Source organism: Erinaceus europaeus, chromosome 7 (assembly GCF_950295315.1).
Source record: "Erinaceus europaeus chromosome 7, mEriEur2.1, whole genome shotgun sequence".
Classification (NCBI taxonomy): Eukaryota; Metazoa; Chordata; class Mammalia; order Eulipotyphla; family Erinaceidae; genus Erinaceus; species Erinaceus europaeus.
The window spans coordinates 46,539,290-46,559,624 of NC_080168.1; the positions used below are offsets into that span (position 1 = coordinate 46,539,290).

Consider the following 20,335-nt stretch of genomic DNA (forward strand, 5'->3'; position numbering starts at 1 on the left):
TTCAAGAACACAGGGTGAGGGAGGAGGTTGGGCGGTAGCATGGCAGGTTAAACGCACATGGCACAAAGCCCAAGGACAGGCATAAGGATCCTGGTTTAAGCCCCGGCTCCCCACCTTCAGGGGTCGCTTGGCAAGTGGTGAAGTAGGTCTGCAGGTGTCTTTGTCTTCCCCTCCTCTCTCCATTTCTCTCTGTCCTATCCAATAACAACGACATCAATAAGAAAAACAATAATAACCACAACAACAATAAGACAAGGGAAACAGGGGGTCAGGCAGTGGCGCAGTGGGTTAAGTGCACGTGGCGCAAAGCGCAGGGACTGGGGTAAGGATCCCGGTTCGAGCCCCCGGCCCCCCACCTGCAGGGGAGTCGCTTCACGGGCAGTGAAACAGGTCTGCAGGTGTCTATCTTTCTCTCCCCTCTCTCTGTCTTCCCCTCCTCTCTCCATTTCTCTCTGTCCTATCCAACAACAAAGCAACATCAACAATGGCAATAATAACCACAAGGAGACTGCAACAACTAGGGCAACAAAAAGGGGGGGAAAAATGGCCTCCAGGAGCGGTGGATTCATGGTGCAGGCACCGAGCCCAGCAATAATCCTGGAGGAAGAAAAAAAAAAAAAAAAAAACAAGGGAGACAAAAGAAAAAAAAAAAGCCTCCAGGAGTAGTGGATTCTGCAGGCACTGAGCCCCAGCAATAACCCTGGAGGCAAAAAAAAAAAAAAAAAAAGAACACATGGTGGATAGGGTGTCTAAAATATTGAGCAATATCCATCCCTCTAACAATCAGGGATTTCTAGCTCTTATTAGACCTTAGATGACATTATGATCAGTTGCTCTGTCTATGAAGGAAGAATACTTTTCAGCCCTCACCTTGCTGTTCCCACCCCTTCTAAAGATATCTGTAACTGGAAGAAAATGTTTTGGAGAAAGATTGTAAATAGCAGGAAGAAAGAAACTCAGCATCAGAAACAAAAGCCACAGGTGAATTGATAGACATTTTGATTTTTCTTCCTCCTCCAGAATAGCAGCAGGTTTCCCAGTGGAATACTCACAAAAGGGGAGACTTGATGCCCCAGTCTGTGCTGATGTTGGTAGTGCCGTGGTTGGTCAGTGCCTTGATTCCCACCCCAGGCACAAAGGTTAATGAAGTATTTGGAAATGAAAAGGAATTGATTTTTATGCTGTAAAACAAGAAACAGAGGATTTAGTGCAAAAATCCTAGCACATCTCTAAGTAAGACAAATCAGAAACACAGCTGCAGAACTCCCTACAGTGACTGACTGACAGGCAATGGTGAATTCCCACAGAGGAAACAAACAGGTCTGAATGCTATTCTCGGCACTGCCTTTTAAACTTTCTCAAACTCTTGCCAGGCAGTCCCTTGTGTCTAGTCTAGTCCCTTCAAAGGGAGAAATGAGAAAATTTAGAAACAAGTGTGCAATTAATTTGCTTTAGTTTCTTTCTTTCTTTCTTTCTCTCTTTCTTTTTTGACAAAATGAGGTACAACATAATCTGAGTTTTTTTTTTTCTTCCAGCTGACTCAGTGTTTCTTTTCTTTTTTTTAAAGTTCTTTTTAAAATTTTTATCTTTTTGGTATTATCTATTTACTTATTGGATAGGGAAAGCCAGAAATTGAGAGGGAAGGGGGTAGTAGAGAGGGAGAGAGACAGAGAGACACTTGCAGCACTGCTTCACCATTCAAGGTTTTCCTCTTGCAGGTAGGCGACAGGGGGCTTGAACCTGGGTCTTGTGCATTGTAACATGTATGTTCAACCAGATGTGCCACCAATTGGCCCCTCAGTGTTTCTCATGAGGTAGGAATATTTATATTTTGAAGAGGACAGCTATTTTTGTAGAGGATTATACTCATTGTAGGACACTTGTCATATAAACCAACTAGTAGTGACACCTCTCATCACTAGGACAATGAGTTAGTCTTCTTGTTTCCAAATGCCCGTGTGGACAGTATTTGGCAACTGAGAAACTTGTAGCCTATTAACTTCCCCTTGGGTCCTTTGATCTGTTAATGTGGCAACTAGTTGCAGGTAATTTATGTAGGTATATAGCCACATGTACCCGGATAAATTATTATTATGAACATTGATTGAGAATTATAATCTGCCAGGCACGATCTACATGCATCAATTCATTTTAACACTCATGATAATCCTATGAGTGCTGTTTTTGCAATTTGCAATTCAGAGATGAGAAGATAAGAAACTTAGCTGGAGTCAAATATAAGATAAGTGGAAGGACTAGACCAAGAACTCCCTTAATTTGTCTTCAGATTATCCTTTTAACCAGTAGGCATTGGTACTGGTTACTTCATGTATTGTGTAGAGAGCTCTGAACTTGGAGCTCAGTTTTGTGCTACTCGTACAACTTTGAGTATTGCACTTAAACTTTTTCACTTACTCAGAGGAAGTGTTCCTCACAGGTAATTTTTTTTTTAAGAATTTTTTTTGATAGGCAGGCATCTAGGTTGTTTCCAGTATTTCTGAGTTATAAAGAATATCACCTTCTTACTAATGTTTATCTCCAGAAAAGATGCTGAGAAGTAGAACTGTTGGATAAAAGAACATGTATGGAAAAAAAATTCTTGTAAATCACCTTCTAAAGTAGCATTATTTAGGGCCAGGAAGATAGTGTTGACATAGTCTACTAGACTTTTATGTCTGAGGCCCCAGAGATCTTAGGTTCAATCTCCAGCAACACCATATGACTGACACAACTTGGGCCTCTTTTATGAAAAATTTATAAATCTTAAAAATCAACATACATATTTGTCCAATAGATATGTAACATGGGCCACATGTATGATTAAGCATTTTTTAGTAGCCATATTGAAAACAAGGAAACAGAGTAATTTTATGAATATTTTTTATGTAACTTGATATTATAAAACTATCACTTCAACATATAATTGCTATAACATTTTCTTTTTTTTTTTGATATAACATTTTCAAAGAGATGTTTTGCATATTTTCTGGCAAGCAAGTCTCTAAAATACAAAATGCATTTTATGTTTATTATACACCCTAATATGGACATTGAGTTTTTATCAGAAATATTTGACCTGTATTTAGACTTAATAAAAGTTGCAGCTGATGTAAACCTATCTACTCAAATTGCTTCACACATACCTCATTTGCTTTCAATAACTAAATTACTGGTTCTTAAAAATAAAAATAAAATAAAAAATTGAGTCCCTAGACGCATTACAAGTGAGTCACTAGACGCATTACAAGTGCTCAACTGTGACAAGAGGTTAGTGGCTACAGTTTGGAAAATACTGGCCCACAGTTACTGTACCAGTCTATCTAGTCTAAGAGTAAAGTCTAAGAATACCTGTTTTTCCTTATCTTTATCTACATTTGATGTTATAGGTTCAATCCTGGATTTTCTTGCTATGGTATGATAAATATTGTAATTAAATAATTAATTTTGTGATCAATTAATTTATTTTTCTGTTTCTCTCTCTCTTTTTGCCATCAGGCTTACTGCTACACAGTGCCTACTCAATTCCACCATTCCTGGTGGCCCTTTTTTTCTTTTTGCTAGAAGGTGAGAGACAGAGAGCCAAGGTAACACACCACAGAACCACTCTACAAGCAATGGAGCTACCCCCTGCATCTGCTGGCATATATATATATATATATATATATATATATATATATATATATATATATATATTTACTATCCATTGTCATTATTTGACATGGTATATCTATGTTGTTGATAACAGTATCTCCTATGACCAGACAAAGGCTTAGTACAATAGTAGGTACTCAATAAATTATTGTTGAATGACTGACTCTATTATACAAAAGTAGCTGGCAAGAACTTTACATAGATCCCCATCCTTATCCTCTTATATATATAAAAAAAACTACTGACTTTACAGAATGCTATCTTTAAAAGTTGGAAATTTATTATCCTAAAGGTAGGAACAGCAGAGAATTATCATTGGTTTCATAAGGTATTGCCACAAATTATGAATCATAGGTAATTTTCCATAAAAGCTTGATTCTTCGCTAATCTTTAAGACTGAGCTCAAGGTTCAGCAAAATAGCTCACTTGGATAGTGTGCTCCTTTGACATATGTGTGACCCAAGTTTGTGCCCAGCCCCCACAACACTGAAGGAAGTATCAGAGCTACAGTCTCATTTATTCTGTCTGCCTATATATTAAACAAAAAAAGATTGAGCTCAAGATGGTCAGAGACATTCTCTCCCCATACTTGCTCTGAAGTTCCTATACACAACTATGGGTATTTTCAGAGGCTGTATATATATTTTTAATTTTTTCAAAAATATTTATTTTTCCTTTTTGTTGCCCTTGTTTTTTTATTGTTGTAGTTATTATTGTTGTTATTGATATTGTTGTTGTTAGATAGGACAGAGAGAAATGGAGAGATGAGGGGAAGACAGAGAGGGGGAAAGAAAGACACCTACAGACCTGTTTTACTGCTTGTGAAGTGACTCCCCTGTAGGTGGGAATCTGGGGGCTTGAACCGGGATCCTTACGCTGGTCTATGCTACTGCCTGACTCCCGAGGCTATATTTTTCTTTTTTTAAAGATTAATTAATTTATTAATGAGTAAGAAAGGGAAAGAGAATCAAGGTTATCCTTCTGGTACATACCATAGATGGGGCTTGAATTAGGAATCTCAAGCTTGAAAGTTCAATGTTTTATCTATTATGCTACTTCTTGGACCACTTCAGTGGTTGATATAACATTTCCTTTCCTAAATGTCTCAGAATTTGTTCAGGATGACAGAATTGTCTGGTTGAAAAACTAATTTATCAATTTTTCTTGCTAATAAGTGTGGCCACATGGCTACATTGTATCCATTATTGTGTCTGTACACATTAAAGAGGAGACTAACTCAGTCTATAATAGTTTAAGCACTTACCAAGTACCTTGCCACTTCCTCCTCAAAGGGTCAGAAACACTGATTTAATGTCTGAATTGTAGTGGTGAGAGTAGTGCAGGAAGCCCTCAAGGGCAGAAGTCAGTGCTAAGGATGATACAGCAGAAAATATAAGAATTCTAGGTCCTCAGGACAAGAGCTAGAGCTCCTGATTTTCATACCTAGTGTTCCTGCCACCCCACTTGGGTTTGGTGTAGGGAAGTGGAGGGTAGGTATGCTGAAATAGATGGAGCAGGGGTGGGGAGGACAGTAAAAACTCATTGAATAAAGATGCTTTAATAATTACATAGTGCTTTCCTACCATCTCTCTCTTGAGGTAGTTAAAATTTATATTTTGCATGTGGGGCATCTAATGGATAGAATCAGGAGTTATACCCAAATCTTCAGGTTCTTTGTTATGGTTCCATTATAGTCTGGGAAAGAGGAATAGGATGAGAGTAACAAAGTGGCTACTAGTGTTCATGGATATCCCTGGGGAGGCAGGTGTGAAGTCTGAGAAGTCAGGAAAAGGACTACCTGTCTAGAGCCAGGCTGGGCACTTGACAAACACTCTCCTTCAATCAGCACATCAATGTAGTAGCCTTTCCACTTTACAGATAAGGAACTGAGTGAGACTCACAGAGAGTAAGGGGCCATCCTATTGATTAGTAACTGAAGTTGGACTTAAGACCTCATGTGTCCAACTGGAGACCCTCAGCAGGTCTCCACTGCGGTTTTGGCGTTCAAAGTCTGCAAGATGAACAGGTCATGGGAGAGACATGGAGTGCATGAAAGGAAAAGGGACTGGGAAGTCTGACAGGTGTGAAAAATGATCCTGGAAGGGACCTGCACATCTTCCTCACTTTTCTCTACTCTGTGTGCAAGTATTGTCACACATACATGAGCCAAACTCCCTCTTCTCCTCACAAATTTTTGGGGGCTCCGCTGTGCTGCCAGTGGGTTCTGTTCTCAGAACTGCGCTGTTCTGCTCCTTTGTCTTCTCTGGCTACACCTCACAGAGATTTCTGTCTCCCAAGCCACCCCCACTTCCAAAGACCACCAAAGTACTAAGCAAGAAACAGCTGGATTTCCTTGTTTCATGTGAGAACTTGTCCCATCTTTTCCTAATTCCCTCCTATCACCCTCCAGTCTTCCAATTTTGTTTCCAAAATAATTGTGAGGTTTTTCCCCAAACTGAGGGACCCTGGTGAACTACCCATGGGGAAATGCCCTACCCACCCTCTTACCTTTTCTAGTCAGCTATCATGTTTCCATTGACAAAAGGATTGCCACTGGTCATCTTACCACTTGTCTGGATTCTGAATTCAGTTCTACTGCTCAGAAGGTTCACACTAAGTCTCTCTGCCCTGAGTTGACAGCACAAGGGAAGAAGGAAGTGGAACTATTCTGAACAACTGTCACTGCTAATGTTTCCCTTGTTTAAACATCTTTTGTAGCTAATCAATCTCCCCAGCGTGGTGCCTGGGACATTTCTCAGAAACCACTCCATCAGGTGAGCTACTGGATGACCCTCCTTGCCCTATAGGGGAATCCTGGGAGTCAACACATCTGCTCCAGAGGCTCAGGGCTTTCACATGCTCAGTGGAGCCAGCTGTTCCCCAGCCAGCTGTCAAATCACTACTTCCCTCTCAAATAGTCCATTATGCAGTCCCCCCCCCCCCACAATGGTCAGATAATATAACCCATATTTATGCCCAGCAGCTAAAAGCCCAACATTTGGGAGAATGTGCATGATTGGAGATTCTTCATTCTATTTTGGCAAAGTGTCTATTCCCCTGAAAATATCTCCAAATATAAGTTAGGTAGATAGAAGCAATACATAAATGAATGAGCAAAAGCAGCAGGGAGTAGAATGGTTATGATGAGGGTTAGGAGACTGAGAGAACTGTGTTGGTGCACTACTTTTGCACTTAAAAGAGAATTGTGTGGAGTTGTACCCCTATCTTACGATTTTGTTAATGTCTCCTTTCTTAAATAAATAAATAAATAAATAAAGCTGTGATACATTGGGCCGGTGTTTTTTTTGTTTGTTTTTGTTTTAATAAATGTCTTTAGTAAAAAAAAGAATGCTAGTTCCTGATAAAATTAGTTTCTCTTTTTAAAATTTTTTTATATTTATTTATTTATTCCCTTTTGTTGTCCTTGTTGTTTTATTGTTGTAGTTATTATTGATGTCGGTGTTGTTGGACACGACAGAGAGAAGTAGAGAGAGGAAGGGAAGACAGAGGGGGAGAGAAAGATAGCCACCTGCAGACCTGCTTCACCGCCTGTGAGGGGATTCCCTTGCAGGTGGGGAGCTGGGGCTCGAACCGGGATCCTTACGCCGGTCCTTGCACTTTGCGCCACGTACGCTTAACCCGATGCGCTACCACCCAACTCCCTCTCTTTTTTAAATTATATATTTATTTATTTATTATTGTATAGAGACAAAGAGAAATTGAGAGGGGAAGGGGAGATAAAGAGGGAAAGAGACAGAGAGACACCTGCAGCCCTGCTTCACCACTCGTGAAGGTTTCCCCCTGCAGGTGGGGACCAGGGGCTTGAACCTGGGTCCTTGTGCACTGTAATGTGTGGGCTTAACCAGATGTGCCACCACCTGGCCCCTGAAATTATAGGGAGACCCATAGAACTCCTCCATTGTCTCATTTGAATTCTTATTTGTGAGACAAAATGAACTCCTATAACATCTAAGTCATTGTAAATTTCTGTTATATTCAACTGAGCATAATTTTTGATTCATATAATCTCAGAAGTCTGGGCTGGGTAAAACAAGGCTCTGAGTCAATGTGGCAATTCCATTGTGCTTACAATGACATCTTTGTGCTGTCAGTCAGGATGTCAACTAACACTTGTACAGCAGTTTCAGTTTCACAATCATCTTTACATTTGTTTCATCATCTCACTTTTACTATTCACTGATTTTGACATTTGAATCTATGACTGTCCTGTGGTAGAAATGATTATAACTGCTCCTAGAAATCATAGGAAGAGAACATTTTTAAATTTGTATTTATTTATTTGATAGAGACAGAGAGAAATTGAGCAGGGAGGGGGAGGTTGAGAGGGAAAGAGACAGAGAGCCACCTGTCGACTTGCATTACCATTCACAAAGTTTTCCACTGCAGGTGGAAACCAGAGGCTTGAACCTTGTTTAGTCCTTGCACACTGTAATGTGTGCGTTCAACCAGGTGCACCACCACCTGGCCCCTGAGAAATTTGTCGATTGGAAACCTATTTTCAAATGCATTTAGAGTCTAAAGGAAAGTTCTTCAGGAGTAGGTGGAATTAATGTGCTTGAGATTGGTAGAACAAACTTGTTATTCAGAGAATGGGGGAAGCTGAGATAGCATGAAGGCAGGTCATGTGACCTGTGACCCATTCATGTGAACTCTAATGTTGGATAGTATGCCAGCTCCCCCTGGCTTCTGCTTAACCATATGCCTATATAGGGATAGATTTAATCCCATTCAAAGTTTTGGTCTATTTACATAAATCACTTTTACATTTACATAAAGCACTCCAGAGCATTGGTGGTTCAGTGATAGGATTCTCGCCTGCTCTGCCCCCTTGTCACACTCTGATTTTCACCAGTCACTTTTCTCTCCACCCTCTCAATGTCACATCCTGTTTCCACCCTACTTGGCAAGTATATATAAAGACAGCATTGTGAGTTTTAGGGTCCTTGAGTTTAGCTTAGCTCATCTTAGATTGTGCTGCATCCTACATGAATAAAGAGATACTGCCTACAGCTCAACCATGAGTCCCTGGTCGTCTGTTACCTGCCGGTGAAGCCAGCCCGGCGAAAACAACATAGCCCGGTGAAAACAACACTCTAAGTCTTAACTGAAACAAGACAAATCTTGATGAAAAGGAGTTTGATGAAAAGGAGTTTGCTTTTGAGATTACAATTCAATTTGCATCTAAGTTTATGGGAACAGAGGTGACAATGGAATGAACTAGGATGTCATTTAGAATCAAAGGGGTCATGTGGCCACAGCTGATATCTGCACTGAATTATTGGATTGCTGGAAATGTTGTGATGTATTTTTTCTATGAAAAATGCATTATGCCTTTTCTGTTAATCCAATAAAATTCTAATTACAGGAGTATGAAATTACAGGATAATGAAATTCTTAACACATAAGCCAAGTGCTCACAACCAGAAATAGAGAAATAACTTACACATTGATGAACTGAACTAAATTTCACACTGTCAGTCCCATGTCCAGCTTTCTTGGGTCATTTATTTGAGAAATTTCTCATCAAATAGCAGTGGAGGCATTCTTGGCTAAATGCAGTACTTAGTCTGACTGTTAGTTAAGGAGGAATGGGAGAGCTCTATCACCTACATTCAATTAATCAGGCAAATTTTTACAGGAGAAAAATAGACTCATAGATTTTGACTTTATGTTTTTTCTCTACACATTCAGCCTCCGTCCTAGTTTATCCCATAGAAAACCTCTGCAGGTCCAGAACAACACATGACATGTCCATAAGTTTTGAGATTTTAAATTAAGTTTAATGTTAAAAATGTTCTTCTCTTTTTACTTACTTTGAAAAATTATAATTCACATAGTCAATCTTCAGAAATTCAAGAGATTCAGAACCCTTTAAATCTGGGATATTCTTTTTCTTGACCATTTGCTCAATCATCTCCATTCCAGCTTGAACACCTGTAAAGAAACAAAAGAAAATAAATATTGATAGCAACAAATGTACAACAATGTAATATCATTAGCCACACGTGAAATTTATTGAGTAAGGTGTGTTTTTAGATACTTAGAGAAGAACTCTACAATATGGGTATCATTGTCCCTGCTTTCTCAGAGAGGCTGAGTGATTTGTCCAAGGTCCCAGGGCTAGTAACATGAGAGACTGTCTCTCAGGGCTAAATCATTTTCTCCCAGGACAGTGGTTTGGAAAAGCACCAAACATCATCACTACAGAATGACTTCAGATTTATTCTTTTGAATGTTTTTTTCTCTGTTTGTTTATTTTGGTTTTTGCCTCCAGAATTATTGCTGGGGATATGAATCCATTGCTCTTGGAGGCCATTTTTTTTCCAGTTGTTGTTGCTGCTAGTGTTGTTATTGTTGTTGTTGTTGGCTAGAACAGAGAGAAATTGGGAGAGTAGGGAAGACAGGGGTAGAAACATACCAGCAGACCTCCTTCACCACTTGCAAACAGACACTTTGTTTGGCTGAGCCTCCAGTCAAGGTGATTAGGCAACACATTCTACCCAATCATTTTCACAGCTTCTGTGTAAGAGACTGGATCATTTCACAGTAGAGCTTGTCTAGCTCATGAGACTGCTCTATGCCATCCTTGCTTTAAGTCATAGAATCCACCAGCTGTAGTCTAAGGGCTGAAGCATCTAACTCACCATAATCCAGAGCCCGCTGAGTTGCTCTTGCCTTGATTCCAGGGTAAATGGTCTGAGAGGTTGAGGTGTAGAAATTCCACAGGAGGATACATCCCCAGATCACTTGGACTGTCTTTGCATGCATCTGTAATCAACCAATATTTATGACTCTGTTAAGAATCTTCACTTCTGGAGGGGGATAGATAGCATAATGGCCATGCAAAGAGACAAGAAGAAAACCAGAGCATCACTGGCACATGTGATGCCAAGAATCAAATAGCTGGGGCCTCATGCTTGGGAGCTATCCATTGTGCTACTTCCAAACTGCCAGGTTAAGACTCTTGACATGGTAGGCCTGGAGATAGTTCATCTGGACTTGAGGTTCCATTACCGTGTTTCAAGACCCAGATCCAAGCCCTTGAAACACAGAAGTACCATGGGCAGCAGGAGAAGCTCTACAGATGGTGGAGTGATTGCACTGTTTCTCCCTTTCTCTCTACATATATGTGAAATAATAAAAAGAATGAAATAAGAAGTCTGGGAGAGGTAGAAATATGCTTATGTGAGGCCTCTGGCACCACAGAAAGGACCAAAAGCTCTTGACAAGGCAATCGTCATAATTTTTTTTTTTTTTTTTTGCCTTCAGGGTTATTGCCGGGGCTTGGTGCCTGCACCATGAATCCACTGCTCCTGGAGACCATTTTTTCCCCCTTTAGTTGCCCTTGTTGATCAATCATGGTCATTTATGAACTTCTTCCCAGGCCCTAACCCCAATTTCCTGTCCAGGCTTCATTGAGCTAGTTTTCTCCCAATTGAGTTTTCTCAACTTAACCTCCCAATGTAAGCACACAATGATTTATACTATATTGTCTCCCTCTCTTCCCTCTTGTCTCCTTCTGCTGTGGAGTCATATACTCACATTCTGTCTAGTAAAGCAGCTGTCCTCCACAACCAGCCCCAATGACTCTTCTGTGACAGCTTTCCTCACTTAGCCATTTCCCTCACCTTCTTCTCTGTGCTTTCACCACAATTCTGTAACATTTAAGCTTTAGCACATGATGAGCTTACAGGAAGCTTAGCTGTGCTCACTGCTATCCCTCTACTGTGACACCAATAGGTAGCATTTCCTGTGGCTGCTTCCATTTGCCTCCTGATTGGTTGGTCTCTCCAGGTCTCTTCACCCCTTCTGGCTATTTTCCACACAATCAGAGTGGACACTTTAAAATGAAAGTTAGATCATGTCATTCCTTAAAACCCTGCTCATTAGAGCCCAGCCCTGCTCCACATCTCTACTTCCTCATAGATGTCCCTCCCTAACACTCATGCCTTGTTCACAGGCAAAACCGGCCTCCCTTGAACACTGAGTAGACTGTCGTTGCACTTGCTCCTTACGCTTGGTACAAACATGCCAAGTATTTTACTTTTTTTCAGTATCACAAATGTTAACTCAGTGAAGCCTTTCATAATCCTTTTACATAAAACAAAAAAGATCCCTCCCGCCCTGGTAACCCCAATATTTCTTTTTTAAAAAATTATTTATTTATATATTCCCTTTTGTTGCCCTTGTTTTATTGTTGTAATTATTGTTGTTGTTATTGATGTCATTGTTGTTGGATAGGACAGAGAGAAATGGAGAGAGGAGGGGAAGGCAGAGAGGGGGAGAGAAAGACAGACACCTGCAGACCTGCCTCACCGCCTGTGATGCAACTCCCCTGCAGGTAGGGAGCCAGGGGCTCAAACTGGAATCCTTACACAGGTGTTTGTGCTTTATGCCACCTATGCTTAACCCGCTGTGCTACTGCCCGACTCCCACCCTAATATTTCTTACACCACTCTTTTTTTTCTCTCACTCTAAAATTCTTATCTCTCATCCAGCATTTGTTATCTATTATCTGTCTTTCCCACTAGAAATATGCAGGTTTCATGGCAAAGAGCTTCACCACTTCATCACCTTGAACTGTGACCAGCAATAGTGACTGAGGAGAATAAATCAGTGCTGTTTCTTCAAGACATGTATATCTCCTATGTTCTCTCAACATGCAGGTAATCCTTAATCTTCTTATATAGTACCTTGTATTGTTTTAATTAATAGTAACAATAATAATAATTATTATTATTTTTACTGCCACAAGGGTTGTCGCTGGTGGTTGGTGCCTGTACAAGGATGAACCCACTGGTCTTGATAGCCACATATGCTTTTTTTCTTTAAATTTTTCTTTTATTTGATATATAGGACAGGGAAGAATTAAAGTTGAAGATAGGGGTAGAGAATGAGAGACACCTGTAGCACTGATTCATCACTTTACCATGAAGCTTCCCTCTTGCAGGTGGGGACCAGGGGCTTAAGTCCAGATTCCTGGACATGATATTGTGTGTGCTCAACTAGGCACACCACTGCCCAGCACCCATGCTACCTTGTATTGTAACTATTTTTGTCTACTCTCCTTCCACAGGGATTCTGTCTTACTTCTCTAGCTCCCAAGTCTAGTAAAAGGCCTGGAACATAGTAAATATATAATAAAAATATTTTATTGTTTTCTATTTCCACCAGAACTTCACTGGGGCTTTATGTCTGCATGATTTAATCACTCCTGGTGGACAATTATTATTATTATTATTATTTTCAGTTAAAGGGTGAGAGAGAGAAAAAGAAACGGTACAGCAGTTTCACTGCTCATGAAGTTTACCCCTTGCATGGCACTCCCATGTGGTTGTTGGGGGCTCAAACCTGGGTCCTCTTACATGGTAAAGTGTTCACTCTACCAGGTGAGTCATCCCCTGGTCTCACAACAACAACAACAACAACAAATCTTCATAAACATCTTTAAGCATGGAAATCACACTCTTTCTTACTGTCCCATCACAAGAGTCTGGCATTTAGTAAATGTTCAGTGTATACCTGTTGAATCAGTGAGCTCAGTGAATTCATGTCAGCCCACTTCCTTAATAAATGCAGCATAGCCTACTTCCTTGATAAATGCAGCACAGGTATCCACAGCAACAGCGATGTGGCTTTTTTTTTTTTTTTCATGACAACCCAGTGAGTAATACATTCACTGGCCTTGTTTCTAGTTCTGGGAGTTGATAATCTGGGTGTGATATTGATGCTACACTCACACATGCCAGCAGCCCACAGGTTAACACACACAGACGGGGAAGCATTTGTGGGGGTGGTAAGGAAGAGGAAGCTGTGGGATCCATGCATTTAAAGAGAGGGAGGGACCCAGCCAAGAGGGACAGAGAAGGATATGTAGAAGGGCTAGGATTCAGGAGCACACTGGAGAAAGGAAAAAAAATTGTTAATAAGTATATGGGGGGGGTAGTCAGGCGCTAGCACAGCGGGTTAAGCACACACTGTGCAAAGTGCAAGGATCCAGCATAAGCATTCCAGTTCGAGCAGGTCTGCAAGTGTCTGTCTTTCTCTCCCCGTCTCCTCTCTTCTTTGGATTTCTCTCTGTCCTATCCAACAACAACAGCATTAATAGCAACAATAATAATGACAACAAGGGTAACAATAAGGACAACAAAATGGGAAAAAATGGCCTCCAGGAGCAGTAGATACAAAGTGCAGGCACCAAGCCCTAGCAATCCTGGAGGCAGAAAAAAAAAAGTATATGGGGGGAGGTAGCACAGTGGGTTAAATTCACATAGTGCAAAGTGCAAGGACCAGTATAAGGATCCTGGTTGGAATCTCCGGCTCTCCAGCAGCAGGGGGGTCGTTTCACAGGCGGTGAAGCAGGTCTGCAGGTGTCTATTCGTTCTCTCCCCCTCTCTGTCTTCCCCTCGTCTCTCAATTTCTCTGTCCTGCCCAATAACAAAAACAATAATAACAATAAGGGCAACAAAAATGGGAAAAATGACCTCCAGGAGCAGTGGATTTGTAGTGTAGGCACCGAGCCCCAGCGATAACCCTGGATGAAAAAAAGAAAAAGAATAAGTATATGGGGTGCTTTGTCTGGATAAGCAAGAGGTGTTTGGTAAAGGGGTTTTATGGGCTTACTGGTGAGACCACAGAGGCAGGAATGGGATGATGTAGACACAGGGTTGTTTCAGAGAGTTTAGTTAAAAGGAATAGAGCCATCTGGCCAGGATGGGGTGTCAGCAGGGCTGATGCCAGCCTATCTTGAACTTATGTGTGAAAATGGAAATATGGTACCCTTTGTGGCTTCATGCCTGTATGAGTCAATCACTCCTGGTGGACCTTTTTTTTTTTTTAATTGCCATCAGGGATATTGCTGGGACTACTGCAAGCACTATGAATCCACAGCTCCCAGTGGCCATTTTTTTCCTCTCCCCCTTTTTTTCCCCCTTTTCTGTTTTATTTGACAGGTCAGAAAGAAACTTAGAGGGAAGGAGAGACGCAGAAAGAGAGAGAGGGGCCAGGCAGTGGTGCACCCAGTTAAGCACACATAGTACTAAGTGCAAGGACCAACACATAGGCATGGGATTCCAGCCCCCACTCTCCACCTGCATGGGGGATGCTTCATAAGTGGTAAAGTAGGTCTGCAGGTGTCTCTCTCTCTCTCCCTCCTCTGTTAACTTCTCTCTGTCCTATACAATAAAATGGGGAAAATGGCCATGAGGAGCCATAGATTTGTAGTACCAGCACGGAGCCCCAGTGATAACCCTAGTGGCAAAAAAAAAAAAAAAAAAAGATAAAACACCTGCAGACCTACTCCACCACTCATGAAGCGTCTCCCTTGCAGGTAGGGAGCAGGGGCTTAAACCTGGGTCCTTGCGCATAGTGATATATGTGTATAACCAAGTGCACCACTGCCTGGCCCTCCTTTTTTTTTCTTTCAGAAAAAGAGTGAGAGAGAGGCAGACTGGGAGTATGGACCGACCAGTCAACGCCCATGTTCAGCGGGGAAGCAATTACAGAAGCCAGACCTTCTACCTTCTGCAACCCTCAATGACCCTGGGTCCATGCTCCCAGAGGGATAGAGAATGGGAAAGCTACTGGGGAGGGGGTGGGATATGGAGATTGGGCGGTGGGAATTGTGTGGAGTTGTACCCCTCCTACCCTATGGTTTTGTTAATTAATCCTTTCTTAAATAAAAAAAAAATTAAAAAAAAAAAAGAAAAAGAGTGAAAGAAGGTGGGAGGGAAGCCAGGAGAGACACTACAACACTGCTTCACTGCTCATGACATTTCTCCTTTGCATGGTGCTCCCATGTGGTGGTGGAGGCTCAAACCTATGTCCTCACATATGGCAAAGTGTTTTCTTTTCAACTCTTTTTACCATACAGTTTCCTGGCATATAGGAGCTTTCTAGCCTAGAGAAGGGTCCGTGGAGAGCGTTCTAGACAAATCCAGGCCAGACTATCAATTAGAGAAAGAGCTGCTCTACTCATCTCTAAAAGGTGGCATTTCTAGTACACAAGCTACCAACTCATATGATGGGCTGGTCCTTACCCATTAGTGAGTGAACATGTGGGTTCTTAAAAAACTGATATTCTTGGGATCTGGGTGGTAGAGCACCTGGTTGAACACACATGTTACAATGAGTAAGGCCTGGGCTCAAGCCCCTGATCCCCATCTCCAGGAAGAAAACTTTCTAAGTGGTGGTTAAACAGTGTTGCAGATGTCTCTTTTTCTGTTCCTCTCTATCTCCCCTCCCCTTTCTATTTCTCTCTGCCCTAACTAATAAAAAAAAAGCAAGGGGAAAAAAATTACCACTGGGAGTCATATCCCCAGTGATAATCCTGGTGGCAATTAAAAAAAAAAGAAAGAAAAGAAAAAAGAGATATGTTATTTTATGAGAGGGTAAGAGGGAGGAGTGGAGGGAGGGAAAGACCATGTAGTACTTGGGCCTTATACATGCAAATTTTGTGTTCTACCTGTTGCGTCCTAGCAGCTCATGTGAATACTTTAATAAAGGGTATTAAGGCTGAGAATTAGGATCTTGACATGTTTGCTCTGTAGTACAGATGTCTACGTTCATAGATGCTGGTTTAGCCAACTTGCTGACATTTCTCACCTGGTTTTTCAAGAGCCTCTGAGTTCCTTGTAGTCCAGAACAAACTGAAGTCCCTAAACACCGGTCATGTTTCCTGCCTAATGCCTTTGCTTGTGTTCTCTGCCTCTACTGGGGCTTATAGAAACAGATGAAGATGGAACCTTGTATGATAAAAGTGTGTTTAAACATAGTTTTCTCTCTAATTATAAGCTAACCTCATCTCCTGCTGAATTCTCAGTCTCAAAATATATTTATTCATTTGTGCTTAATGTTAGTATCTCTTACCAGAATGTAGATACTAGGAGAGCCTGACTCAAGTTTATCACATCCATTGGATGATTAGTAAATGTTGGTAGGGTGAATGAATTGACAAATAGAGTTCTAACTCTCACCATACTGTGCATTATATCACAGTTCTTTATAGAGATGATTAAAGAGCATTTATACACTATAGAGTGCACCCACCCATAAGAGCAAATGTAGACCACAGTCCTGAAAAAGGCTTGGAGAAATTAGACGCTGGATCATGGTGGGGACAGGGGAAGTCCTAGAAGAGTGGCCAGTGTAGTCAGAGGACTAGGGAGCAGAAAGCAGCTGAGAGGAGGGGGGTGGTGCTCAGAGTATTGACTATTTTCTATACTGAGGTATTTCAATATTTTATAACTAAAATGGCCTAATGGATCCAGGATGATGTTCAGTGTTGACTGTTTTGGGTTATGCAGGACAATCCACAGAAAGAACCTAGGCAGCAGTGCTGGGAAAAGGGCTAGAAAGGGAATGACTAGAGTGGTCAGGGTGTAGGCAACACTAACAGAAGCATAAAAGGAGAAAGAGGGAGGGGGCTGGGTGGTAGCCCAGTAGGTTAAGCGCACATGGTACAAAGTGCAAGGACCAGCATAAGGATCCTGGTTTGAACCCCTGGCTCTCCACCTGCAGGGGAGTCGCTTCACAAGTGGTGAAGCAGGTCTGCAGGCGTCTTTCTCCCCATCTTCCCCTCCTCTGTGGATTTCTCTCAGTCCTATTCAACAACAACAACAATAATGGCAACAAAAATGGCCTCCAGGCCTCCAGGAGCAGTGGATTCATAGTGCAGGCACTAAGCCCAGTAATAACCCTGGAGGCAAAAAAAAAAAAAGGAGAGAAAGTTAAGAGAAGGATTCAGGTGGGGAGACAAGGGTCCCTGACCAAGCAACAAGTGAGAGATGGAGGAAATTGAAGAATGAGATAGGCTCGTGAGAAGTCTTCTACTTTCTGGGAGATGGAGTGATGCTATTAGCACTTTATTCTCAGTTAGAATACATACAGGGGCTAGGTCCAGTTGTTGTATGAAGTAGGCGTTCCTTGATCTTTTAGTTGTCCTAGAGGGTGATCAAAGAATCCTTTGAAAATTTACAAACACACTATTTTTTAAACACACACACACACACACACACACACACACACACACACACACACACACACACAAAGAGAGAGAAGCAGAGACAGAGAGACACACAGAGATAAGACCAGATTATAACTCCACTATTTTGTGCAGTGTTAGAGATCAGTTGAACTCAGGGTATTACACATGTATGTCATATATTCTAGCACTGAGTCACCACCCTAGACTCTATTCCTTCACAAATGTATAGAGACAAGAATTTGAATAAAATACAATAAAATTAGAGGAAACAAAGCCATATTATGATAAAAATCAAGGAGAAACTGGTAACACCCAGAAAATCAGAAGTGGCCTTACAGTCATGAGTATAATTTTCCTCCAGTCTTCATTCAGTGTCTTTGTTCTATGAGTTAAAAGCTATCTTAGAAATTCCAGTCTATGGGGGCCAGGTGGTGGGCATACCTGGCTAAGTGCATACATTACAGTGTACAAGAACCTGGGTTCAAGCCCCTGATCCCAACCTACAGGGGAAAAGCTTCAGAAGTGGTGAAGCACGGCTGCAGCTGTCTCTCTGTCTCTTTCCCTCTCTATCTCCCCCCTCAATTTATCTCTGTCTATACCCAATAGTAAATAAGAAATTGCAATCTATGGAATTATGGTCTTACTTACACCTATCTCACATAGTGGTGAAATAATTTACATAATATCTACAATAACAGAGGAAGGGGCTCTCTGGGATGGCTCCTGAAGTTTCCATCTCCAAGAGATGCAAAGAGGGACAGGTAAAGGTGGGTGGGTCTCTGGGAGAGAGGGCAATACTCCTAGGGCTCAGGTTAGTCAATGTTGACCAACTGATACAGAAATGTTTCCACATTTTAACGAACAGTGAGCTCATACTGATGTAGGCAAAGAATTATAAAAGGACCTGTCATGTTGAGGCAGGCTTAAGAAGGAGTTTTTTTTTTTTTTAAGAGGAAAACATTTTCTCCTCTCCTGTCCTTTCTTCCTTTTTTCTGTTTTATTTGATAGGACAGGAGACATTGAGAGGGGAGGGAGTGATGAGAGGGCTAGAGAAAGCTACACACATGCAGATCTGCTTCAACACTTGTGACACATGCCCTCTGCAAGTCAGGAGTGGGGGCTTGAACTCAGGTCCTTGCACATGGTAATGTGTGCACTGAACCCAGTGTGCCATTGCCTCAACTAACTCCTTTCTTTCTTCCTTCCTCCCTTCCTTCCTTCCTTCTCTCCCTCCCTCCCTCTCTTCCTTTCTTCTTCTTTTTATTTCTGTTGTCACTATGTCATCACAGCTCTAGGTTAAGTTTTTTGGATAGAGTGGGTCAGAAAGACATACTCATAGAGAAGGAGAGACACTGCAACATAGAGGCTTCTTTCATTATCATAATACCTCCCATGTGGTGTACTGGGGGGCTTAAACCTAGGTCAAGTGTTTGACAAAACAGGTGCTTTCCCAGGTGGCCCAAGAAAAACATTTAACAGCAGTGGAAATTAATACTAGACCATAGGAAAATACTGTTAGACCAAAAAATGTATCCATTAGACCGCATGCAAATTAAGGTAGAAGTTCACATCTCTGCTCAGCACATAGTAGGACCCCAGTATTGACTAAATAATCAACTAACTGGTTTACAGGATTATTGTTAACTAAAAAGGACCTAGAAAAGTTTGAATCTCCCCTCAAAAAATGAACCATTATATAGACAGCTTTCTATTTCTATCTAATAAATCAAAGTAGAGACATTACTCAGTAATGAAATTACTGACATAATAAATGCCTATTTTCTTTACCACTTAAAAATAACAACAATTATTTGTGGTAGATGTTGCTATTATCTTATTTCTCACCTTCCCCCCTCTACCACTTAGAAATAATGACATAAAGAGTCTGAAGGATCTGTGTAAGATCACACTGAAAGGGAGTCAGCCGGTAGTGCTGCGGGTTAAGCGCACGTGATGTGAAGCACAAGGACCAGATTAAGGATTCCAGTTAGAGCCTCTGGCTCCCCTCCTACAGAGGAGTCACTTCATAGGCGGTGAAGCAGGTCTGCAGGTGTCTATCTTTCTCTCCCCGTCTGTCCTCCCCATCTCTCTCCATTTCTCTCTGTCCTATCTAATAACGACGACATCAATAACAACAATAACTACAATGATGATATCAACAACAACAATAAAAAAACAAGGGCAAAAAAGGGCAAATAAATAAATATATATAAAAAAATCACATTGAAAGCCAAATACCTGGGAATCAAACCTTACTCTCCTGGATCCTAATTCCATTACAGTGTTAATATATGTATTTTTTTCTTTTAATGACTTAATGATTACTACATTATTGTTATTATTTTTTAAATATAATTTGTGAGACTATAAGTTAATAGGAGTGTATATTAACACCATTCCCACCACCAAAGGTTCTGTGCCCCTCCCCCCTGCTTCCTCCACAGTGAAGCTGAACATCTACCCTCATCCTCCCCCCAGCGATTTTTACTTTGGTGCAGTACTCTGATTATTATTATTATTTTTATCTGGGAATTGCAGATAGGAGTTTCTGGATGCCATCTTCTACATGAACGAGACAATTAAGGATCTAGACATTTTCAAGCATCAAAGCAAAAAAATCCCTTTGAATTTTCTTGGGCACAAATGCAATTTTAAATTACCTTTCATGACTAAAAATTT

The 20,335-nt window shown here is 41.1% G+C and overlaps 1 protein-coding gene across 3 annotated transcripts in view; it reads right to left on the reverse strand.

Moving 5' to 3' along the window:
* Positions 1 to 20,335, reverse strand: part of BPIFC (BPI fold containing family C) — an 84,434-nt gene that overhangs the window by 34,792 nt on the left and 29,307 nt on the right. For all 3 annotated transcript variants that reach the window (XM_060194364.1, XM_060194366.1, XM_060194365.1), the window contains 3 exons: positions 10,317 to 10,440; positions 9,486 to 9,606; positions 1,053 to 1,181 (listed from right to left, as the gene is read on the reverse strand). In XM_060194364.1, the coding sequence (XP_060050347.1) occupies positions 1,053 to 1,181; positions 9,486 to 9,606; positions 10,317 to 10,440 (374 nt within the window). The remainder of the gene's footprint in view (positions 1 to 1,052; positions 1,182 to 9,485; positions 9,607 to 10,316; positions 10,441 to 20,335) is intronic.